Below are 26,537 nucleotides of genomic sequence, written 5' to 3' on the forward strand. Positions count from 1 at the left end.
TGATATCATTACCGTATCATAGTGTGCAACCCAAGCATATAAAAGTCTCCCAAGCTATCTTACTGCTGACTATCTGTAGCATGACAATGCTATCTCTGACCATTTAACTTTGGTGGAAAGCTTCTAGAAACAATTATTTGGGATAGAAATAGTAGTCACATGGAAAAAAGAGGTTGATTAGTAAGACAATAAAATGTGAGGCTGGATGAACACAGCAGGCCCAGCAGCATCTCAGGAGCACAAAAGCTGACGTTTCAGGCCTAGACCCTCCAGCATCTGCAGTTCCCATTATCATTGATTAGTAAGATTCAGCGCCGATTTCTAAAGGGGAAATCCTGTTTAACTTGACAGACCTCCGCTGGTGTATTGGAGTTTTCTGACGAGCTAACAAAACCATAGATAAGTGTAAAGCAGTTGATGTGGCATACACTGATTTTCTGAAGCGTCACACAACAAACGTGAGGAAATTTGTAGGTTATGGTATGAAAGGGACAGTAGTAATGTAGATACTAGGGATACTGAGGGATAAACAGAAATTCATGGTTGATTGAATATTTTTCAAGCTGAAGGAAATTTTGTTGTGCAGTTCCCCAGGGTTAGTTATCCAACTTGGAAATGTTGCAGAACTGAGAAGGACAAGGTGAAACTTGCAAAAGATGTTGACAGTTTGGGGTGTACAGATAGGTGGCAGGTGAGGTTCAATGCACAGAAGTGTGAGGTGATGCACTTTGGTAGGAAGAACATTGAAGAAAAATATAAAATAGAGGGTACAATTCTAAAGGGAGTACAAAGAACAAAGAAAATTACAGCACAGGAACAGGCCCTTCGGCCCTCCAAGCCTGCGCCGATTGAGATCCTCTGTCTTAGCCTGTCATCTATTTTCTAAGGGTCTGATCCCTTTGCTCCCTGCCCATCCATGTATCTGTCCAGATACATCTTAAAAGACACTAACTTGTCTACATCTACCACCTCCACTGGCAATGCATTCCAGGCACCCACCACCCTCTGTGTAAAGAACCTTCCACATATCTCCCTTAAACTTTCCTCCTCTCACTTTGAACTCATGACTTCTAGTAATTGAGACCCCACTCTGGGGAAAAAGCTTCTTGCCATCCATCTTGTCTATACCCCTCATGATTTGTAGACCTCAATCGGGTCCCCCCTCAATCTCTGTCTTTTCTAATGAAAATAATCCTAATCTACTCAACCTTTCTTCATAGCTAGCGCCCTCCATACCAGGCAACATCCTGGTGAACTTCCTCTGCACCCTCTCTAAAGCATCCTTTTGGTAATGTGGTGACCAGAACTGTACACAGTACTCTCAATGTAGCTGAACCAAAGTCTTATACAACCGTAACATGACCTGCCAACTCTTGTACTCACTACCTCGTCCAATGAAGGAAAACATGCCATATGCCTCCTTGACCACCCTACTGACCTGTGTTGCCACCTTCAGGGAACAATGGACCTGAACACCCAGATCTCTCTGTACATCAAATTTCCCCCAGGACTTTTCCATTTACTGTATAGTTCGCTCTTGAATTAAATCTTCCAAAATGCATCACCTCGCATTTGCCTGGATTGAACACCATCTGCCCAATTCTCCAGTCTATCTATATTCTGCTGTAATCTCTGACAGTCACATTCACTCTCTGCTACTCCATCAATCTTAGTGTCATCTGCAAACTTACTGATCAGACCACCTACACCTTCCTCCAGATCATTTACATATATCACAAACAACAGTGGTCCCAGCACAGATCCCTGTGGAACTACACTGGTTACAGGTCTCCAATTTGAGAAACTCCCTTCCACTACTACCCTCTGTCTCCTGTTGCCCAGCCTGTTTTTTATCCATCTAACTAGCACACCCTGGACCTCATATGACTTTACTTTCTCCATCAGCCTGCCATGAGGACCCTTATCAAACGCCTTACTGAAGTCCATGTATATGACATCTACAGCCTTTCCCTCATCAATCAACTTTGTCACGTCCTCAAAGAATTCTATTAAGTTTGTGAGACATGACCTTCCCTGCACAAAACCATATTGCCTATCACTGCTAAGCCCATTTTCTTCCAAATGGGAATAGATCCTATCCCTCAGTAGCTTCCCTACCACTGACGTCAGGCTCACCGGTCGATAGTTACCTGGATGATCCTTGCTACCCTTCTTAAACTAGGGGACAACATTAGCAATTCTCCAGTCCACCGGGACTTCACCCGTGATTAAGGATGCTGCAAAGATATCTGTTAAGGCCCCAGCTATTTCCTCTCTTGCTTCCCTCAAATAACCTGGGATAGATCCCATCCGGACCTGGGGACTTGTCCACCTGCCTTTTAGGATACCCAACACTTCCTCCCTCCTTTATGCCGATATGACCTACAGTAAGCAAACATTTATCCCTAACCTCAACATCTGTCATGTCCCTCTCCTTGGTGGATACCGATGCAAAGCACTCGTTAAGAATGTCACCTATTTTCTCTGACTCAATGCATAACTTCCCTTCTTTGTCCTTAAGTGGGCCAATCCTTTCTCTCGTTACCCTCTTGCTCCTTATATATGAATAAAAGGCTTTGGGATTTTCCTTAACCATGTTTGCTAACAATATCTCATGTCCCCTCTTAGCCCTCTTAATTCCCCATTTCAGATTTCCCCCTACATTCCTGATATTCTTCCAGAGCTTCATCTGTCTTCAGTTGCCTAGACCTTATGTATGCTTCCTTTTTCCTCTTAGCTAGTCTCACAATTTCATCTGAAGTGTAGGAACAGAGAGATCTGTGTGCATATGTACATTGGTGAAAGTGGCTGGACAGGTGCAGACAGCAGTAAATAAGTGTCCTTGGCTTTATCAGTAGAGTATGTGAGCAAGGAGATGATTTTGAACATGTGTAAGGCACTTGGTAGACCTCTGCTGGTGTATTGTGGGTGACACATTCTTGGAAAGATATGAATACAGTGGAGAGAGCACAGAAGCGACTTATATGTATGATTCCAGTGATAAGGATAGATTTGAAGCAGTCAGGGGCTGTTCTCCTTGGAGAGAAGGTTGTAAGAAGCTTTGAGTGGGCTGGATAGAGTAAATAGGGAGAAGTTGTTACTACTCCATTAAAGGAACAATGAGAGGGCATAGATTTAAAGCGATGTGCGAATAAACTATAGGTTATGAACAAAAATAGCATTTCTACACAGTGAGTAGTTTGGTTTGGAAAGCACTGCCTGGAAATATGGTGAAGGCAGGTTAAATAAACTAAATGATTGTTTGGATAGAAATAGTATGCAAGGGTGTGGAGAAATTGCCTACTGCTGTGATACTAGTTTGAAGAACTGGTGTGGATACAGTGGCTGAGTGGCCTCCTTCTATATCGTAAACAATATGTTGTAACCATTAGTTCAATATTAGTCCAGACATTGCTGTGTCTGAGAATTTAATGTTGGTAATTACTAGCTGGTTGCAATAATTGTCTGTTGGATTCTTCAATATTATAATATTTACACCCAATTTATTAATGCATTCATAAACATTGCAGCATCGGGTAATGGAATTTGCCAGAGGTAATCCCCTCATCGGGTAGAGAGCCAGTGTCAATCAGAATGCCCTCAGCAGTGTCCAGTTGGCAGCTTCACTGAGAGAGATGGGCATGACTGAGGCAGGCAGTGGAATGTGAGAGTAGCTTAACACAGGGGCACCCTCAACAGCCTGCATTGAGTTAGAAACCAAAAAGGCCTGAAGCTGGGGCTTGGAGCTAGGTTGGTGGACAAAATCCTGCAGAAGTACCTGTTCAGACAGAGCTGTGGCCTTTCATCCCAGCAGCATTGTGATTGCAGCATGGAGCTCCAAGTGGTCTGCAGCCGGTTAAACCAGCAGCATCTACTCATGTTGTGGAGATGCTGCTCAGATAGGTATACAATACAGCAGTGGCTCCTAATGGCTTCTTGCTGGGGCCTTCATTATCATAACTGGCTGCTGACAACTGGACACACTGCCCAGAGTAACACATGCAGCACAAGTCATCACAATATGGCCGTCCTGAAATCTCCAGCTTCCGTTTTCCCTGCCCTCAACACCCCCCACCCACTTTCAACACCAAAAGGCCAGGAAATCCAGCTCCAGTGAGGGAGAGAATTGGGATCTTACAGCTATGGTAGCTGTATGTAAACAGGAGTGGTTGGACTCCCTCGACAACTGACATAAGTTGAAATAAGAATGGAGTGTGTCTCTTATGAATGGCTGAGACTGGAGTTGGGGTTGGGAATTGCTATAAGACTGGCAGAGCTACATACTGTGGAGCTGTGAAAAATGGTGTGTGTTTTACAGCTGGGTACATCTGGGCCTGTCTGTTCATGGGCTTCAAGTCTGTGAGATCCCCAAGGGTGCCTTTCCTCGCAGCCACAGCAAGTGTTTCTGAGCATCAGCTGTGGGGACACCAAGCAGCATTTGCCAACTTTACAACTGAATGAGGGAATAGTAGGAGGAAGTGAGAGTTAGCCAGAAAGAGGAGTTCCTTTTTAAAATAGTCCTTCCCCTTTATGGGATTACAGAGCACATAGGTTTCTTTGTGATCACCAAAGGCAATGGGATAACTGGCCAGGCATTGGCCTGTTAATACACCGACAATGGCACCAGTCCATCTACTGCTGCCACCTTTAACCAATCTGAGCACTTCTGGGCTGTAGCTGTAATTTTAATTCCCTTGGCACGGGTGTCTGCTCTACATATTGTGTTCAGCCAAGGGGCTGACAGAAATGCAAATACGCTGATTGATAGTGGAGCCAACGCTGTTTTTGATTATGAAACAGAAGTGTGCTGTCTCCAGTCCAATGCTGACTAATTTTAAAATACTCAGATAAGAGCAAAGTGCTTTGGATGCTGGAGATGTGAAATTCAAAACAAAAGTGCTGGAAAAGCTCAGCAGGCCCTGGTCGCATCTGCAGCAAGAGAATTAGTTAATGATTCAAGTCCCAAAATGCTTCTTGTTTGAGGCTTTCAAACATTCGAGGAGTTTCCCAACCTTTCAGCTAGTATGACAGTATCATAGCATGGGGTGGGATGTCATCTTTTGGATGGTGCCTTAAACCAACAGGCAGCTTTCTCCATTTGGATTATATTGAAGAAAAGTAGGGAGTCCTCCCTGCCTCTTGCCCTCAACGAGCACCTAAAACGGATTTTCTAATTATTTGTGCACCTGCCTATATTCCAATGGGAAATGCATGTCAAAAGTGCTTCATTCGCTATCAGGGTGCTCTGTCTGGTTTCATAACATGAATAATGTGTTAGACATTTTGTCCTCATCTGTTTGGAGTGATATTGTCTGAGATAATGGGAACTGCAGATGCTGGAGATTCCAAGATAATAAAATGTGAGGCTGGATGAACACAGCAGGCCAAGCAGCATCTCAGGAGCACAAAAGCTGACGTTTCGGGCCTAGACCCTTCATCAGAGAGCTCTCTGATGAAGGGTCTAGGCCCGAAACGTCAGCTTTTGTGCTCCTGAGATGCTGCTTGGCCTGCTGTGTTCATCCAGCCTCACATTTTATTATCTTGGAGTGATATTGTCTCATGTTTTCTGTAAAACTGTATTGTGACTAAGGATGGAAGCTAAGGCACCAAGGGTTGATTTTTACCAGAAATTAGCAACGTGGCAGTCTGAGGGGAGGGGGAGCTGTAGGTTCATGACTATTTCCCTTGGACCTCTGGTGAGTTTCCTCACTTGATTCTCCATAGCACACTTGGTTATGTATGCACCATGACTAGTCAATGCCTCACTAGTGCCATCCTGCACTTACCAAGGACAGAGGTACTTGGTAATGCTGGCATTGCCCAGAATTGGTGCTGCCAGCATCCGATGCTGCTTAGCCTGCTGTGTTCATCCAGCTCCACACTTTGTTATCTCCATTATAGGATGGGCTCTTTGTGCTCAGCAGTGACCCTGGGATTTTGAGCCAGATGTATGGGAGGGCAAAGAAACATAAATCTCCTTGGGGGTGGCGCAAGTGAGACTTCATATATATATACAAAGTGAGAATATAAATCTACTTTTCAACACCAGATGTGTGGGCAATTGACTGAAGCTAGGGAGGTTAGTCATCCTTAGGACCATATGATGTTCTATCTCTGTCTGAAGAATAGTTATTGTTTCCATATTTGTTGTGTTTGAATGAGGGAGCATCAGATGTTGAGAAGTTTCCATTAGTTCGTAACCTTAACATTAAACAATAGGAAAGTGTACAAAGATCAAACTGGCGAACTATGTTTGCTGTTGGGATTACACATCAAGACGTTTACAGTTAGCAAAAAACGATTTCAAAGAATAGGACAGCACAGGAACAGGCCCTTTGGCCCACCAAGATTACACTGATACATGACACCCTTCTAATCTAAAATCTTTTTGCCTCTATATGGTCCATTACACACACACACATCCCTGTCTATTCATGTACTTGTCAAGATGTCTCTTAAATGTTGTTATTGTATCCACATCCTCCTCCACCTCTGGCAACGCACTCCAGTACTTACCACCCTCTGCTTTTAAAAAACGAACTGACTTCTCACATCTGTTTTAAACTTATCTCCTTTTACCTTAAACCTATGTCCCTGAGTAATGATATTTCCACCCTGAGAAAAAGACTCCACCTATCTGTTTTATCCATGCCTCTCATAATTTTGTAAACTTCTGTCAGCTCACCCTCAGCCTTCAACATGCAGGTGAAAATAAATAGTTTGTCCAATCTCTCCTCATACCTAATACCCTCCAAAGCGGGCAACGTTCCAGTAAATGTTTTCTGAACCCTCTCTTTAAAAGCTCCACATCCTCCTTATAGGCTGGTGACTGGAATTGTACACATTATTCCAAAGGTAGCCTAACTGAAGTTCTCGACAGCTGCAACATGACCTGCCGATTTTTGCACTCTATGCCCCAACTGATAAAGGCCAAGCATGCCATATGTCCTCTTGATCACCTTATCGACTTGTTTCCATCCTTCTGTACGTTGATGCGACTAAGGGTTATGACAATTACTGCGTACTTCCCTTCTGTATTAGATCTTCCAAAATGCAATACGTCACATTTATAGAGTCAGAGTTGTACAGCAAGGAAACAGACCCTTCAGTCCAACTTGTCCATGCTGACCAGATATCCTAAACTGCTCAAAGATTCCAATCAAAGCTTGATCCATCGAACACTTCACTGTTGTTCAAGTTGATTAGATTCCCTATAGTGTGGAAACAGGCCCTTTGGCCCAACGAGTCCACACTGCCCTTTGGATCATCCTGCCCAAACCCATCCCCCATAACCCACACACCCCTGAACGCTACGGGCAAGTTAACATGGCCAATCCACCTAGCCTGCACATCTTTGGACTGAGAGGAAACCAGAGCACCCAGAGGAAACCCACGCAGACATGGGGAGAATATGCAAACTCCACACAGACAGTCACCCGAGACAGGAATCGAACCTGGGTCCCTGATGTGTGAGGCTGCAGTGCCAACCACTGAGCCACCCGAAGGTTGAGATTTGTGCATGTGTGAAAGGCCTGAGTAACTGGCTCAGACGTTGCTTCACTACAAGATTCCTGCATTGTACAAATCAGCAGAATCAGTTTGTACCGAAGAGAGAGACACTCAGTCCTGTTACAGCAGCCAGCCAATGGGAGGCCTCTTCAACAGGAAGTCCCAGAAGAACCTGCCTTTGATTATTGGTACCGAAAGGAATGTCTAAATCACTTGACAATTTTGGCAATTTCTTGGGCAATTTTTGATTATCTCATCATGTTTCCTGGGTATCAGCTGTTTACTGACTAATGTGTTTTGATTCATAGATTTATTTCATTCCCTAAATCTAATTCTTTGTTTAAGGAGAGGTGATGACTTAGTGATATAATTGTTAACCTATTAATACAGAGACCGAGGTAATGTTCTGGGGATCTGAGTTCAAATCCCACCGTGGTAGATGGTGCAATTTGAATTCAATAGAAATCTGACCCTATTAAAGAGTCACAGCATGGAAACAGACCCTTTGGTCCAACTCATGTATGCCGTCCAGACATCCCAATCTCACTAGCCCCGTTTGCCAGCATTTGGCCTGTATCTCTCTGCACCCTTCCTATTCATGTAGCCATCCAAATGCCTTTTAAACATTATAATTGTACCAGCCTCCACCACTTCCTCAGACAGCTCATTCCATACGTACGCCACTCTCTGCATGAAAATGTTGCCCCTCGGGTCCCTTTTAAATCGTACTCCTCTCACCTTAAACCTGTGCCCTCTGGTAGGCAAATCTAAAATTATAGGAAAACGACCTTTTCTGGTCACCCTATCAAAGCCCCTCCTGATTTTTATAAACCTCTATAAGGCCACCCCTTAAACTCCTGAAGCTTTGGGGAGTGGGGGGGAGGGGTGCTATTCGGCCTCCACCTAGTGATCAAACATCCTTGAAAATTTTTTCTGAACCCTTTCAAATTCAACTCCATCCTCCATTTCTCTGACCAGGTTTCCAGCCTATCTACATCCTGCTGTATCCTTTTACAATCCTCCTCGTTTTCCTCCGCTCCCCCAATCTTTGTGTCATCTGCAAATTTACTCAACAGGCCAGCTACGACTGCTGAATATAACTAGTCACAGATCTACAGTCAGAAACACCCCTCCACAGATACTCTGTCTTCCATGACCTAAGCCAGTTTTGTATCCATTTTACCAGCTCATTGTAGATCCCATGTGACTTCACCTTTTCTATTAATCAACCTGCCAAGATGGTCCTTCTCATAAGCCTTGCTAAAGTTCATGTAGACAGCAACTACTGCCCTGCTCTCATGAATCATCTTTGTCACTTCCTCAAAAAAAACTCAATCAACTATGTGAGACATGACCTTTCCCTATGCTGCCTATTGCTGATAAGTCCATATTTTTCCAAATATGAGTAAATCCTAGCCTTCAGAATCTACTCCAATAATTTCCCTACCACTATCGTAAGGCTCACTGGCCTATAATGTCACAGATTATCCCTGTTGTCCTTCTAAACAAACGAACAAGCCATTGAACAAGGATCACTGAGAAGTCCTGGCCTGGGTTGCTTTGTCTGATTCTGCTGGGCTGTCAGGTGGTGTAAGTGCAAATGGTGAAAAACAGTGGCCCCGCTCCCATCATTTGTCAATTTGCGAATATAGCGTTCACTGCTACTAACTCAACTATCCATCCCGACTGCACATACTTGTATCTTCATGATTCTGCTACAGGGGTAACCTATCGAAGGCTCCAGTATTGGAACAAGGGATTTGTCCTCCTGTATCCAACATTCCATTTCAGAGTTGAAAGCAAGTTATAATAACATAATGTAATATAGTAGTTTCCTTTTGGAGAGAGTATGCTGGTGAGGCAAAGTGGCCTCTCGGTGTACGTGTGAATAAAAATGCAGTGAAGATTTCACCTTCAAGCTGTCAGCTTGGAATGGTATTTATGAATTTAGTGTGAACAACCAGCCTGATCTGGGAATGAAGTAGAATGGTATGAAAGGCAGGGTGAAAAACATGATCAGTGGTTTACAGTAAATTTGTTATGATTTCAAACATCTCTTGAATTTTAAGTTTATTTTTGGGGGAAATAAAGTGGTAAAATGCTAGAAATACTCTAAGTATGAGTTCAATTTTAATCCTTCTTTCTCTCATTGGGAAACTGATAGCATCAGGTCTATGGTCGTGGTTTGATGCCCTGTCTGATTTTGATGCGGTGGGTGTAATGGAGTGCACCAATCTCATTGTATCATGCAGTGAGGCATCTTTTGAATGATTGGGGTATGACGTAAACTGCAATGAGTTTTGTAGGTTAGCACACTTGTCATGTCACGATACTCCAGGTATTGTCTTTCTGCGGTTCTGTACTCGTTTGACAGGACATCTTTTGTTTCTCAATTCGGTCCTCCTAGAAATAAACTTCAATGTTTTGTTTGCTTTTATTTCACTCTTTGAACTCTCATTACTTGAACTGATTTGTATCACAGCCCATTTAGACAATTATTTTCTGAGGACAATGTGGCCTTTTAATTCTTACCATTAACATGTTTTGCCTCTCTCATCTATACTGATGTTCTTTTATAGATCCATTTTCCAAGTTTATTCTTGCTTTTTGTTCCCTCTTCTATTTGAACTACACCCTAGCCCTGCCAACATCTTGGCACCATCTACAAATTTGAAATTATCATTGCAAAAGTGAAATATGTTCAGGAGTCAGAGTGGACGTGATCATTTCCTCTGGTTCATTTATCAAAGATATTATTGGAAACAAAAGCCAGCGCTTAATGACTTCAGCAAATGCTTTTCAACTGTTCTATGACACTGACATACATTTGGCGACACATGTCAAGGACTTCATAACAGCAACCTTTTTGGAATACAAACCCTGCACATTTCAGACTAACACTCTTGCAATCTAACAATGCAACGATGCAATTCACATTGTTCTCCATCTTTGATAAGCTACAGTCTTTCCCATCTATTTCTCCATTGATCGTTCCTGTTTGTTTGGTCTTCCATTTAATCTCTGTGTTGATTATCGTGAATAACTACACTTCTTAATATCACTCATGATCTCCTATGTTCTGGCCAACTGTGCCCAAATTTAAATCTACGTGGCCCCAGAAGGGTAATTCAAAGTAAGATTGTCTATGATCTGTAAGATGCTCTCCCAGTCACCCAGTAGCTACCACAAGTTCAGTACCAGACCATCCATTCTGAGCACCCTGCCATGAACTAGATGGCATGGAGCAGATGAGCACGTTCTGGATGTATTTGAGCAGTACACTCACCTGTGTAGTGCACCTCTACCTTTTTAGCTCTGCCTCAGTATAACACTTTCTCCAAACTTCAAACATGTTTGCTTTAGTTGTGCTGAAGTGCACAGTTTGTTGATTATTTGGGAATCAGAGAAGTCCTTTCAGCAATGGCTGATTGTAATTAAAACTTTACATTCATTTGGTGAATTTACACCAACTGACAGAAATTAAAGTTGTTTGGGATGTAAAAGCACCCTCTGATAAAACCATAAAATATAGGAGCAGAAGTAGGCCACTTAGCCCCTTGAGTCTGTCATTCAGTGAGGTCATGGCTGGTCTGATAATCCATAACTCCACTTTCCTGTCTTTTTTTCCTATGACCCTTGATTCCCTTACTGATTTAAAAATCTATCTAGGCCTTAAATATACTTACTCTTATTGAAGGTAATAATATAATGATACTCTGATTCCCATTGATCCCACTTGGGTTCCTCAAAGATCCTTCAGGGCTCTCAAATTTCACTGTGCACTTTGTGGGAGCTCTCAACTGACTTGAAGAGACTTCAACCTTCCGGTTAAAAGATGCCTTTCCATTGTAAGTGCTATACAATCCATCCTGAGAACTAAATGCAACAGTGTGTTCGCAGATTTTCACAAATAAAACAAGTGCCAAAGCATCCAGTAGGATGGCTCACATATGCTGCCTGTCATTTGCTGATGGTCAGGGTCCAAACCTGAACAGGCCTCATGCCTTTTCCAGAATGAATAAATGAATGCTGAATTCAGCTGCAGAAACGTCCGACAGAGTGGTGAAAAAGCTCCTTTTAAAAACCACTGAAATTGGCAAATGGGAAAAGCTCCTTTTAAAAACCACTGAAATTGGCAAATGGGAAATTATCCAGCCCATCCTGTCTATTGGTGACGCTCTAATGAATTTATCTAAAATTAGCAAGCAGATAAGAATTGCTCAGTGGGTTCCTCAGCTTCTAATATTATGTAATGTAAATGAAACCGTTACTTGATTCGTTGGGAGCTTGCTGTCCATCAGTGTACCGGGAATAGCGATTAAATACAATCGGAAATAACCGTGGTTCAATAAGGTGAAGGATTCACTGTATAAAACTCCAATGAGAGCATTGACTGGGGTGAGGGCATGGCCTATCTGAGTTAGGTAAATAACCAATTGATATTTAACACGTAAACTGTGGGTAGGCATGAAGACTACTGACATTGCATAGGGACTGGGGTTAGTGAAGTCAAGTTGCTGTAATCTTACCAGACAATAGGGCTGCTGTCTCATTACAGAGAGAGAGAGAGAGAGAGAGATGATTGGTGGTGATCTAACCTGAGGGCCACCACACCTCAGGCATGGGGGAGAGCTTGAGAAGAAGTCTTTCACGGTAACATCAGCTGGTGAAATGGATTGAACCCATTCTGTTTACATCATACTGTTTCATAAACCAACCGTCCAGCCAACTGAGCTAAACCAATCTCTGATTAGTAATCAAATTGAGAATGACATACTGTGTCCACTACCAATGCGAAACCTTGGAGATATCAGAGAGACTACATTGAGAATCTGTGTGTTGAAGAGAAACTAGAACATGGTATTTATAAGAAAACTTGCTGCTGTTCTGGATGTGCTTTACTATATCAAACTCAAACATGCTTTGTTTGTCACTGAGCATGCATTATCAGCAGGGAAGTAGCCATTTCCTGTGTGATTTATTTTAACATTGCGCAATGGGTGGTTGCTATGTATCCAGAAATATAAAAGATATATGTATATTTATACACTACTCTTTGGTTGGCAGATTTTAAATCTTTGCACATCCCTTTTTCTTTGCTTAGTCAAACTGTCCCTCACCAATCTGCGCCTCCAAATCAGTGACACAAACATTTAGCCAACTCATGACTCCTTAAATAATCTCACATGCATCAGTGAATATAGGGAGAATTGGTGATCTGTTCTTCTGGTCCGGCCTGTAAGGGGCAGCGGGAGGTGGCGATCACAAAAACAAATGTGCAGAGAGGAGGAAAGTAGCAGAGCTGAACGTGAGTTGCTGCTGTTCAATACTGTCTGTCTGGGCTTCTCACACAGCTAATGAATTATCAGTGTTTCATTCTCCCATTGCGTGGTGACCTGAGTGTTTTCTTTTTTTTCTTCGCTGTTTTGAACACTGAGGTGGTTTCTAATCTCATTCAGTTAATATTTACGACAGACCACTGAAACGTGCCTGCTCACAGTCAACTGAGAGATCACAGATCCTTGTGACAAAGCTGTTTCCAGGAGTCCAACTCGCGAGTCATTTTTGCTTTTAAAGGGAAGAGATCTTATTCAAAACCTATCGCGCAAACCTTTGAAATTTGATGCTTCAATAATTTGGCAGAAGATCAGGGTGGAGGGGGAGGGTGTTTATGTAGTGAGTTGTACAACCTGAAGTTTGCTACAAGATAAACTGCCAGAAATTGTTTCAATAGTCAAGTTTCAAGGGAGAATTGGATATAAATTTGCAACTGAAGATGTGTGTGTTGTGTGGGGGTGGGAGGGGAAGGGTTGGCGAGTATGGTTAATGGCTAACTCTTTGAAAGAGCTAGTACAGGTACAATGGTCCAAATGGACACTCGCTATTACTATGTGATTCAGTGATCCTTTCGGGGCAAAACCTTGGTTCTGCAACTTTGTTGGTTGCTCAATGTTTTTGAGGTGAACAGTGCGTTGGCTGATGTTTGGTGCTCACTCTAAGATCACCCACAGCAGAGATAATCATGGATTTTTTTTCTCTCTTTCTGTCTCCCCTCGTACAGCTTAATCGGGCTTCAGTGAATTCGCCATGAATGGTGATTCTGAAAGTCCGGATTCTCTACTACTACACGTTCCAGACTGGAAGGAGTTCTGTGAAGTGCAGGCACGAGCTGCAGCGGCTGAATTTGCCCAGAAATTCCGGATATTTATAAGTGAGAATCCCCACTACGAGTGCCCAGGGATAGAGACCACTTTCTCACAACACTTTGCCTCCCATTTTGTGGAATACTTTGCCTCGGAGGTGAACAGGACATATCTGTCCGACTCCCCGATCAAATATAACGTTGCTCCATTTTCGGACATCCAGAACTGCCAGCTGCCTTATGGCAAAGAAATCCTCCAGAGGAAAGTAAACTCAGATTCCCTTGAGAGTATAGACAGCACGTTGAACTCCAGCAGGTACCTGAGGCAGGCGCAGGTCTGGGACATGTCGAACTTTGGCCATTCCAGGAGCTCGGAGGATGTTTCTGTCACTGCTTCTGGCAGGTCAAAGTTTAAGAAAGGGTTTTCTCTGCGGAACATGAGCGTATGTATGGTCGATGGAATGAAGGAGATTTTACAGTGGCGCTCCTCTGCCGAGCCACTGCTGGATGTTGGCCAGGGTAAAAGGCCTGTGAGTCAAGAATCCTCGGGGAGTAAATCGGAAAGTGAGGTCCGGGACAAATGGAGTCACAAACTGGAGCGTTTGCGCTTGACCCGATCCTCCTCTGCCAAAGTGGAACTGCTGGATATACAAAGAGAAGGCACTTTGAGGTACATGGTAGCCGATGACTCTAACTCGGTGAGCAGTACACAGTGGGAGAAGTGTCGGCTGTTGTTACGAAAAGCGGTCAGGCTGGAGGGAGAACGCTTCCTCTTGGAGTTTTATGTACCACCAAAGGTAAGATGAGAAAATCCAGGATGTGAGAAAGCTGGAATTTACTGCCCATGTCGGGTACAGCACTACCGCAACTGAATGCTACTGGGATTAAAGGGATAAATTTATGGTGCACAAACTTGGTGTCACAGAAGGTTGATCACAGTCAGAATGAAACATAGGAAATAGTAAAGGATAATGAGGTGTAGAGCTGGATGAACACAGCAGGCCAGGCAGCATTAGAGGAGCAGGAAAGCTGACGTTTCAGGTCTGGACATGTCTTCAGAAAATTTGATTCGTTTCATTCTGAAAATTTCTATTCGTCCAGCTCTACACCTTGCTATCTCAAACCGCAACTCCTACTGTCCCAGAAATGTCCCTGGAAAAGGACTCTTGTAGCATTCCTACCTCTGGACCAGTTGGTGGAGGTGTTAGCGAAGATTTTTTTTTGCGATGAAGGCCTTTAATGGGGCCGATGGATTCGGAAACCAGATTCCAAGGGTTATAACTTTAAAGTTACCTGGCTATTTAGCAACGAAACTGTGAAGCAGATTCACTCCTAAGTTATAGAAACCTGATTGCCTCTCCTCCCAAAACTGTGCCTACTGGGAATTGTTTTTTTTGATGCTGAGGTTTATAGAGGTCAGAGTATTGAAAGAGATGGAGCAAGTGGTTAAATGAAGCTGTATCAACCAGAGGAACTGACTTGAGAGGCTGAATGCTATTCCTGTGCCCTGATGGGCTGTGATTGTTCTGCAATGAGATTGATTTCTTTTCATCTGAAGAAAGTGCAGTCACAGATTCATAGAGATGTACAGCACAGAAACTGACCCTTTTGGTCCAACTCATCCATACCAATCAGATACTCTAAACAAATCTAGTCCCATTTGTCCCATAACCATCTAAACCCTTCGTATTCATACACCCATCCAGATGCCTTTTTAAATGTTGTTGTAATTGTACCAGCCTCCTCGTCTACCTCCAGCAGCTTGACTCATGCACACACCATTCGCTGCGTTGAAAAAGTTGCCCCTTGGGTCCCTTTTTTTAAAAATCTTTTCCCCTCTCACCTTAAACCTACAGTCAAGGGATAAATCTGTCTGGAAGGATAATGAGTGAGAGAAAAGGAGATATTCACTCAGGGTCAAGAATAAGAACAGACAAAAATAGGTGCAAGAGTACACCTTTTTTGGCCCTTTTTTGAGCCACCTCCCCCCTCCCCCAATAACATAATTGTTTCAATGTCTCCACTTCCTGCACATCCCTTTGATTCCCTTTAAAGGTCAAAACTCAGCCTAGCCCAATCCCTCATGTATTCAACAAGGGAGCATTCAAAACCCTCTGAAATAATGAATCCTAAAGGTTCACAACCCTCTGAGGGAAGAACAGCTTCTCATCTCAACCCAAAATGATTGGCCCCTTATCCTGAAACTCTGTCCACTATATTCCACATTCATGGCAAGCAACTCTCTGCTATATTCCCTGTTAAGCCCCTTCATAATAAGAATAAAACATAGGAAATGGGAAGTCTCTTGTAGCATCCCTACCTCTGGACCAGAATGTCAACATCCACCTGTGCCAGAGGTATGTCTGAGCAGATTGATTGGAAACAGCAGGAGGAAGCCTGTTGAGCTCACTCTACTCTTCCATGTGATCACAGCTGAACTGATTAAGGCCTTGGCCCCATTTTCATGCATATCCCCTAAAAATCCTGGACTGCCGTGTCTATTAAAAATCTGACAATCCACTTTGAATCCATTCAATGACCTAGCCACCACTATTCTATGTGGAAGTGAATTCCAATGGCTAGTGGTGCTCTGAGAGAAGGAGTTCTTCCCCTTATTAAAGGATATTCCGTTCTTTTGTTTTTAAATATCACCCTTGCTAATTTTTCAATTATGTCTCCCAGTTCTTGATTTCCCCCATGAGGTGTTGCATCTACTCTGTCAAATGCCCCTCAGAATCTTAAAATCTCAATGAGATCATCTCATTCTTGTAATCTCCAATTAGTATAGGCCCAGTACCTGAAGTCAGCAGATTAAAAATTCACATGCTATTCTAGATGTGGTCCCACTGAGGCACTGCAGTTATAGTAATGTTTGTTTGGACTCTATCCACCCCTCAATAAAGGCCAACCTTCCATGGGTCTCCTGGCTTTTGCCTGACCTGCTTGGTAACATTTTGTGATTTGTATACTAGTATACCCAGATCCCTCTGTATTGCAGCATTTTGCAATCTTGCTCTATCTAAATAATCTTCTGCTTTACTATTCTTCCTGCCAAAGTAAACCACCTCACATTGTTCTGCATTATATTTCCATCTGCTGAATCTTCACTCACTTACTTAACCTGTCTATATCCCTTAGCAGACTCTCATTGTATTCTCCTCACATCCAGGTCCAATGCAACTGCTGGACAAACTAGACTGTTGACTAGTGCAGCAGGATCTGGGGAATGTGGGTGGCAAAAGCCGGCGAACTCTTTGAAAGGAAACATTGGAACTGAATGCGGACCAAAGACCTAACACACTGCCTGAAGGTCAGAAGCAGCAGAACCCATTCCTGGTTTCTGATAGACACTCTTGACATTTAAATTATCATCAGTTAAACAATAAATAATGTACTAATAACTTTCCAGCTTAGCCTAAGTCCTTATTTCCCCACTAATTGCCAGATGTCTCTAATTTATCTTTAAATTGGTAATCTCCAACCTGGGTCAGATGTGCTAATCAATCTGTTTTCTGACTGACTATTTTGTGGTTTGAAGAAATTCTTAGAGAACCATACAGCTCAGAAACAGACTCTGTGACCCAACTCATCCATGCTGACCAGGTTTCCAAAACTGAGCTCGTCTCTTTTGCCTGTGTTTAGCCCATATTACACTCAACCTTTCCTCTCCATATACCAGTCCAAATGTTTTTTAAATGTTGTAATTGTACTTGCCTCTACCACTTCCTCTGGCAGCTGCTTCCATATATGCACCACCTTTTGTGTGGAACAAGTTGCCCCCTTTTTAAGTGATTCCCCTCTCTCATGTTAAAGTTATGCTGCCCAGTTTTGGACTCCCCTACCCTGGCCAAAAGACCTTGCCTATGCGCCCTATCCAAGGCCCCTCGTGATTTTATAAACCTCTGTAAGATCACTGCTCAGCCTCCAATGTTCCGGGGGGAAGAAATCCCAGCTTCTCCTGCCTCTCCTTCGAATTCAAACCTCCAGCCTCAGTAACATCCTTGTAAATCATTTTTGCATCCTTTCCAATTTAACAACATCCTTCCTAGAGCAGTATGACCAGAATTGTATACAGTATTCCAAATGTGGGGTTTGCCAATGTCATAACATGACATTCCAACTTCTGTATTCAGTGCTCTGACTGATGAAGGCAAGTGTGCCAATTTCTGGGAATTTGCATTTAGTCTGCCAAACATCACTCCCTAGTTGATAGATCTTTAATCTGATGCGACCTATTTGAAAGTAAATCCAAGTTTAGCAAAATTGCCAAATGTGATGTTTCATCCAAATTAAACAAGCTCAATTAATGAACAGAGATAGCAGGAACTGCCGATTCTGGAGAAACTGAGGTAACATGGTGTGAAGCTGGATGAACACAGCAGGCCAAGCAGCGTCAGAGGAGTAGGAAAGCTTGACGTTTTGGGTCAGGACCCTTCTTCAGAAATGGGGGAGGGGCAGGGGTTTCTGAAATAAATAGGGAGACAGGGGAGGCGGATAGAAGATGGATAAAGGAGAAGATAGGGTGAGAGGAGACAGACAGGTCAAAGAGGCGAGGTTAGAGTCAGTGAAGGTGAATGTAGGTGGGAAGTTGGGGGGGGGGGGTGTGGGGGAGGGGTGATAGGTCAGTCCAGGGAGGACGGACAGGTCAAGGAGGTGGGATGATGTTAGTGGGTAGGGGGATGGAGGTGGGGCTTGAGGTGGGAGGAATGGTTAGAGACTAGCTGGGCTGGCTTTGGGATGTGGTCGGGGGCGGGGGGGAGATTTTGAAGCTTGTGAAATCCACATTGATACCCTTGGGCTGCAGAGTTCCCAAGCAAAATATGAGATGCTGTTCCTGCATCTTTCAGGTGGCGTCATTGTGGCAATGCAGGAGGCCCAGGATGGGCATGTCGTCCGAGGAATTGTTGGGGGGTGGGGGGGAAGTGAAATGTTTCCAACTGGGAGGTGTAGTTGTTCGTTGCGAATAGAATGTAGGTGTTCCGCAAAGCAGTCCCTAAGCCTCTGTTTAGAGGAGGCCACAATGGGAACGGCGGATACAGTAAATAACATTGACTGACAGATGTGCAGGTAAACATCTGTTTGTGGAAATTCTTCCTAGGGCCTGGGATCAGGGTGAGGGGGGAGGTATAGGGGCAGGTATAGCACTTGCTTCAGTTGCAGGGAAAAGTGCCGGGGTTAGTGGGGCGGAGGGGAGTGTGGAGCGGACAGGGGAGTCATGGAGAGAGTGGTCCCACTAGAAGGCACATAAGGGTGGGGAGGGAAAAATGCCTTTGGTTGGGTTGGATTGCAGAAGGCGGAAGTGTCAGAGGATGATGTGTTGGATTTGGAGGTTGGTCGGGTGGTACGTGAGGACAAGGGGGATTCTGTTTTGGTTATTATTGCGAATGGGGGGTGTGAGGGATAAGTTGCAGGAAATGCGGGAGATGCGGTTGAGGGCGTTTTTGATCACTGTAGGGGAGGTTGTAGTTTTTGAAAAATAGAGGGCAGCTGAGATGTTCGGGAGTGAAATGCCTCATCTCAGGGCCAGATGTGGCGGAGGTGTAGGAATTGGGAATAGGGGATGGCATTTTTACAGGAAGGTGTGTGAGAGGAGGAATATTTCAGGTAGCTGTGGGAGTCAGTAGGCTTAAAATGGATATAGGCATCCAGGTGGATGCCAGAGATGGAGACAGAGAAGTCCAGGACGGGGAGAGAGGTGTCAGAGATGATCCAGGTAAACTTAAGGTCGGGGTGGAAGGTGTCAATGAAGTGGATGAACTGTTCGAGCTCCTTGTGGGAACATGAGGCGGCGCCGATACAGTCACCAATGTAACAGAGGAAGAGATGGGGGATAGGGCCAATGTAGCTTTGGAAGAGGGATTATTCCACGTACCCTACAAAGAGGCAGGCATAGCTTGGACCCATGCGGGTACCCTTGGCCACTCTCTCTTTGTCTGTAGGATGCGGGAGGAATTAAAGGAGAAGTTGTTAACGGTGAGGACGAGTTCGGATAAGCGAAGAGGGTGTCAGTGGAGGGGGACTGTTTGGGTCTGCGGGACAGGAAGAAGCGGAGAGCTTTTCAGCTATCGGCATGGGGAATGCAGGTGAATGGGGACTGGATGTCAAGAGTGAAAATGAGGTGTTGGGGACCAGGGAATTGGAAGTTCTGGAGGAAGTGGAGAGGAGGTGGAGGTGGATTTCACAAGGTTCAAAATCTTACCCCCCGCCGCCCCCTGCTATCTGACCACCTCCCAAAACCAGGCCAGCTAGTCCCCGCCTCCCTAACCATTCCTCCTACCTCAAGCCCCACCCCCATCTCCTACCCATTAACCTCATCCCACCGCCCGACCTGTCCATCCTCCCTGGACTGACCTATCCCCACGCTCCCCACTCACATTCACCTTCACTGGCTCTAACCCCACCTCTTTGACCTGTCTATCTCCTTTCACCCTATCTTCTCCTTTTATCCATCCTCTGTCCACCTCCCCTGTCTCCCTATTTATTTCAGAATCCCGTTCCCCTCCCCCATTTCTGAAGAAGGGTCCTGACCCGAAACGTCAAGCTTTCCTACTCCTCTGATGCTGCTTGGCCCGCTGTGTTCATCCAGCTTCACACAGCGTTACCTCAATTAATGAACATGCTTCTAGACAAATTTCAGTGGTGCATGTTAACTAGCCAGATAGAAAGAATTGGTTTTACTGGGGTCCTTGTGGAATAAACTAGTGAGGCGTCAGTGAGATTTTAGTTTCTGATACACTAGACTTTTGTAGACTGAGAGAAGGCAGAAACAGAATTGCCAAAGAGGCAAGAGACCCAAATTTTCCCTTGGCTTGTGTCTCATTCCCTATATTTAAGGCCAGTGAAGATTTTAATTCTTGCAGTAGCATTTCCAGTTGAAAGAATTGCAACAATAAATAAAGTGCAAACTGACTGACATTTTAATTCTGAGGTGCTGTGTGAATAAATACCAATTGAGAGAGAATTTGATTCTGAATTCCATTTCAGGTTTATTTAACCCTGCCTGTCCCGCCTGATTGATAGATTTTTCTTGTTCCTGGAAGGCATTGCACCTTTCTACTTCCTCTGCACTCAGGTGGAAATGCCATTAGTTGAGTTTGTACTATCAATCAGTATTTATCAGCTACTGGCAGCCCACTGACACTAATACAGGACTTAGCAGGGGGAGACTGTTTGTTTGCTTGATAAAATCTTGGTCAATCTAATTATACTCTCAACTCTACTCTGTATCCCACAGCGAAAGTGCTGTTTAGTCGTAACAACCGTAATATGATTGAATTTTACATATAATTTAAAGGATAGAAGTATGGGTCCAAACCTATTGTTTTGAATTTAAATAAGGGTAATTATGTGGGCATGAAAGCAGAGTTAGGGAAAGTGAACTGGCAATTTAGGTTAAGGGATATGTCAGTAGAAATGCAGTGGCAAACATTAAAGGGATATTCCAGAAAGCACAGAATAGATACATTCCAACACAGGCAAGAAAAATTCTAAGGGACAAACCATGGTTAACTTAAAAAGTCAAAGGTAGTATCTAAGTCAAAGTAAAGACATAATTGTGGAAAATATGCAGCTTGACAGGTTATAAAAACAGCAAAGAATTATTAAAAGATTAATTAGGAGGGAAAGAATTAGAGTATCAGAAAGAGGTAGGCAAATATATTAGAGGAAAAGTTTCTGTGAGTTATTAAGAATTCTCTCCCACTGGAGATGGTTGATGCCAAAACATCAAACATTTTCGAGACGGTGTTAGATATAGTTCTTTGGGCTAAAAGGATCAAAGGATAGGGAGAAAAAGCGGCAATGGAGTAATGGGTTGGATGGTCATCCATGATCATCTTGAATGGCAGAACAGATGCAAAGGGCACTAAAGAGGACAGAAGTAGTATCCTGGAAATAACTTTAACTCAGGATTTGAAAGGGAGGGAGAAACTGAAGAAAATTACAATTAGCAGGGAAGTGATACTGAGTAAATTGTTGGAAGTGCCAGTTGACAAATCCAAGGTCCTGACGATTTTCAGCCTAGGGTCTTCATTAAAATAAGTCACTGCCTGATAGTTTATGCATTGATTTTAACGTCTCAAAATTCATTAGCTTCATTAAGTTCCTTTTAGATTCGTGAAAAAAAGTTAATGTAGCTCCTTTATTTGAAAAGGGAGGGAAGCAGACAGTAGGAAACTACAGATGGTAAGCTAACTGCCTGTCATAGGGGAAATATTAGAAGCTATTATTAAAGATGATATTACAAAATTCCCAAAGTAGCACTTGCTTCTCATTGCGTGTGTGTGGTCTCAACCTGCTTGTTTTGCAAAGGACTGGTGACTCACTCCAAGTTGCAACTGCTAAGTCAGCTTCTTGATCCAATCACTAAAACTCATGCAGGAAATCATTTTCTATTGATTGTCAGATAACTGCTACTGCCAGGCTGTTTCTATTAAGCTAGGTTTTTAATTAGCCCGCAGTATTAAAGTATTAGGTCAGGCTCTAACTGTCAATCTAAATTAAAGATTGATTTTTTTTAAAAAAAATACCAGAAATATCCCACCCACACCATGCACTTTGTCTCCGTCGCCACTCTGTGCTGCTGCTTTGTGCACACTTAAAGCCTTGCCTGATGCTGGACCATGATTAGAATCAAAGTTTATTGAAGCTTTAGTTCAGCTGAGGTTGTACACGATGAATTGTTTTCAATCTCATTTCTCAACTTTGTTTGATATTGTGGGTTGAGCTGGTAATTGGAGCAGATTTCCACTTTTGCACTGGGTTCTCCTTCCATAGGTAGTGAAGAGGAGGAACAGGACTAACACTTGCCCAGGTCACCACCTTGGTGTCCTGCTGCTTCCTGCCCATGACCATATTTTAACATGATGGAACTGATGGTCACAAAAAAAAAAGTCTGGAAAAACTGCTCTGAAGATGAAGTTTCTGACACAAAGTCAAGTGGTTAGATTGAAAGTGCGATGGGAGAAGAATATGCTAGGGTTTAGGCTTCAGTATCTTTTGCCTAGAGAAATAACTTGGGTGTATTTTTGCAGCAATGTGTGATACAAAAATGATTATTGGGAATTTTTAGAACTGAATGAATGAGTTAAGTTTCAAATAGACCTCTGAGGAATAATAGCCTGCAACAAATTTTACAGTTGTCTCATTTTGTGTGTTATCTAGTAAAATAGTCATACAGCATGGAAAGAGACCCTTGGGTCCAAATCTGCTTTTAAAGCCACGTTGAGGAGCACCAGGAATGTGGAAACCTAGCAATAAGAGGAAGCAGTTTCACCCTGCCCATCCCCTAGACCTATTTATCTATGAACTAAATTCAAATACCTGCTTGTGTACACATCCATAACTTCTTTGGTTAAGAAACATATATTAATCTCTATTCTAAATGAAAAAACTTTTCATTTGTCCATGAGAATGCATATATCACTGATAGCCCAGCATTAATTGCACATCTCTATTTGCCTCAAAGGGTGATGATGAGCTGCCTTCCTGAAATACTACAATCACAGTGCCGTTAGGGAGGGAATTCCAGGATTTTGACCCAGCGACATTTAAGGGAATGGTGATATATTTCTGTGTCAGGGTGGTGAGTGACTTAGGGGAAAATTTGCAGTACCTGCTGTCCTTGTCCTGTTAGGTGAGAGTGGTTATGGGTTTGCAAGATGCTCTTGAAGGAATCTTGGTCAGTTGTTGCAATGCATCTTGTGGATAGGAGCAGCAGCCATACATACTGAGTGTCGGTGGTGGAAGGAGTGAATTCTTGTGGATGTAGTGCCAAGCAAGCAGACGGCTGGATGGTGTCAAGTGTTGGACTGCATTCATCCAGGCAAGTGGGGCGCATTCCATCACCCTCCTGACTTGTGCCTTGTAGGTGGTGGAGTCAGGAGGTAAATTACACACCACATTTGATCTAGCGCCAACTGCTGTTTGCAGAAGTGAGTTTCAAACTCCTGTTACACTTGCTGTGGGTAAACGGTCCTCTGAAATGTTATAAAGCCAGCCAAAGTGATTACATGACAGCAAACGAGAGAGAGAGCGCAGCCTTGTGTGTAAACGTGAGTGTAACTAGTTAGCATTATGTAAAATTAAAAAGATAATCTTATCAGCCCCATAGACTTGAATCAGCTGTATAGATCCTAACAAGTTGCCAACATCTTTGAAGACTCCAAGCCATGATAGCAGACTTGTGTGTTAAACTTGTTTCCTAATTTCAATCCTGAAAGGAGGCTGGAATTTTAGATGATATGCTGCTCCTGGGCCTGCATTTCTCACCCGTCAGAAATATTTTCTTTCCATCTGATTCCCTCAACATCTTAAACTTTGATCAAATCATTTCTAAACTACCCATAATCCAGGAATTCACCCCTAATTTGTGTAAACTTACAACATAACTGAATTCTTGGAGTCTGTACCATTTTGTTAAATCTACATTGCAGTTCCTCTAAATAGTTGAAAATCTCCTGCAGAGTGTATATTTCCCCCCCATTTCATTAGCCTTCCTGATTAAATTCGGAATTGTCAGTGACAATATGTAGCTGGACCTCCAAGACTTCACGGATCTTCACATTTCTAGCTTTTCGTCATTTAGAAGAATTCTCCTCTGTCCTTTTTAAGGTGCAGTGTACAGTGAAGGTGATGGGGCAGTGGTCAATCACTGGTCTAGTAATCCAGGAGGCATGGTGAATGTTCAAGGCATTAAAGGTTAAGGCATCTCGCTTTATTAGAATACAAGAGATCCTGGCTTCAAATCATGGACGAGGCCTCATGGTGTCACTCGTTTTTATAAACATAGATAGGAAGGAGACTGAAGTCTGATGCAGAACTCAGAGTTAAGGGGAAAATTAAAAAGCAGAACCTCAAGAACAGTCATCTCAGGATGTGCTGGTGAGCATTAAAACAGGAAGTTTGATCATTTTAAACATATGACTGGGAATTGGTAGGAGTGAGGGCATCAGAAATCTGATGACGTGGGACCAGTTTGGAGGCAGGTGGCATCTGTACAAAATAGACAGATTAAATATAACAGGACTGTGACTGACATGCTGTCAGGGAGATTTACACTGGCTTGTAGGAGGAATGAAAATCTGAGGGGTAACCCAAATTGGAAGGAAGTAAATTTGAAAATGTTCCAGGGGAAACTAGACAGTGGGTGAAACAAAACCAAGCATTGTGTATATTTCAAACATGGAATGATGTCAGAAATCTCCTTGAATGCACACAGCATTCATAACTAGGTCGTTGATCTAAAGACACTAATAGAGAAATGGGTATGAACTAATTGCCATTACCGAAGCATGGCTATGTGTAAACTTGAAAGGGTTCAGAAAGTATTTTATAAGAGCGCTACCAGGATTGGAGGGTTTGAACTGTAGCGGGAGGCTGAATAGGCTAGGGCTGTATTTCCTGGGGTGTCGGAGGTGAGAGCTGCCCTCATAGAAATTTATAAAATCAAGAGGTACGTGGATAGGGTGAATAGTCAGGTCTTTTCCCCAGGGTAGAGGAGTTCAAAACTAGAGGGCATAGGTTTAAAGTGAGAGGGGAAGGATTTAAAAATGACCCAAGGGGCAGACTTTTCACACAGAGGGTGGTATGTGTATGGAATGAACTTCCCAGATGAAGTTGGGGAGGTGGGTATGGTTACAACATTTAAGAGGCATCCGGACAGGTACATGAATAGGAAGGGTATAGAGGGTTATGGACAAAATGCTGGCAAATGGGACTCACATTAATATAGACTATCTGATCAGCATTGACGAGTTGGACTGAAGGGTCTGTGCTGCACATTTGTGACTCAATAGCTATGTGTACTGTATTCCAGGTATGGTCTGACTGGTGCCTTGTATAGTTTTAGAAGGCCTCCCTAGTTGTTATCCTCCATTCCCCACCATTCTGTTTGCGTTCCCTATCATCTGCTGAACTTGGATGCTAGTTTTGTGATTTGTACATTTGGGTCCCTAAAGCCCTGTATTCTATACCTTTCTGCAGTCTTTTTCCATTTAAGTAATATTAAGCTCCTCAATGCTTTCTGCAAAAGTGTATAGCTTCATATTTTCCCTCATATTTATCTGCAATGTTTTTGCTCACTCCTTTTAACCTGAACATATCCTTCATCACACTGTCATCCTCACTACTTGCTTTTCCACCTATTTTTGTGTCAGTTGCAAACTTGGTGATGGCACGTTCACTTCCCTCATCCAAGGCAATAATAATATATTGTAAATAACTTTGGCCCCAGCTCTAATCCCTTTGACACTACATTACACCCTGAAAGTGCCCTCCTTATCCCAACTGTTATCTTCTATTGAATAGAGATTAGTTAGCCAATGTAATATACTACCCACTACTTCAGGGGCTCTTTTCTCAGCATAGTGCCAGTGAAACCATGCCACCAGAACAGGTCCCGTCTACCTCATATATCCTTGCAGGTAGCAGAATCAATTGAGGCATTTTTTATATTTCAAAAATATACTTTATTCAGAAAAATATTTATATATACACAGTCAGTAGAGCAGTCCTGTTCTATGCAGTCTTTGCATGTTGAGACCAAACATTGCGGTTTGACTCTCCTGACATTTCCAACAACTCAATGACTTTTGCAGGATACTAATGGCATATAATTGAGGCACTGGGAGTGTCCAATAACTAACTGACCTCCAATTTGCTTTGGCAGAAAGACCCCAGATAGTGGTCTTTCCCCAATGCACCTTGGCAGCAGCTGCCCCAAGCTTTAGTGCGTCCCTCAGCATGTAGCCCTGGATCTTGAAACACTCGATCAACATCAGCTCCTTGCTTTGGAAGACCAACAGGTTTAAGGCAGACCAAAGAGTACCTCTCTCTGAGTCGATGGTCTTCAGTCAATATTTGACTTGGTGTGCGTCCCTGGGAACAG

At 43.2% G+C, this 26,537-nt stretch overlaps 1 protein-coding gene across 5 annotated transcripts in view; it reads left to right on the plus strand.

Annotated features, from left to right (window-relative positions):
* Positions 1-26,537, plus strand: part of LOC125464462 (SH2B adapter protein 2-like) — a 130,753-nt gene that overhangs the window by 22,002 nt on the left and 82,214 nt on the right. For 4 of the 5 annotated variants that reach the window (XR_009447319.1, XM_048556781.2, XM_048556782.2 and 1 more), the window contains exon 3: positions 13,571-14,448. Coding sequence is in view for 4 of the 5 variants with exons in the window: in XM_048556781.2 (XP_048412738.1) it covers positions 13,597-14,448 (852 nt within the window). In the remaining variant the exon portion in view is untranslated. Of the gene's footprint in view, positions 1-12,699; positions 12,818-13,570; positions 14,449-26,537 lie in introns of those variants that run through there. The other variant, XM_048556783.2, reaches the window with a different exon arrangement.

This window comes from Stegostoma tigrinum, chromosome 27 (assembly GCF_030684315.1).
Source record: "Stegostoma tigrinum isolate sSteTig4 chromosome 27, sSteTig4.hap1, whole genome shotgun sequence".
Lineage (NCBI taxonomy): Eukaryota > Metazoa > Chordata > Chondrichthyes > Orectolobiformes > Stegostomatidae > Stegostoma > Stegostoma tigrinum.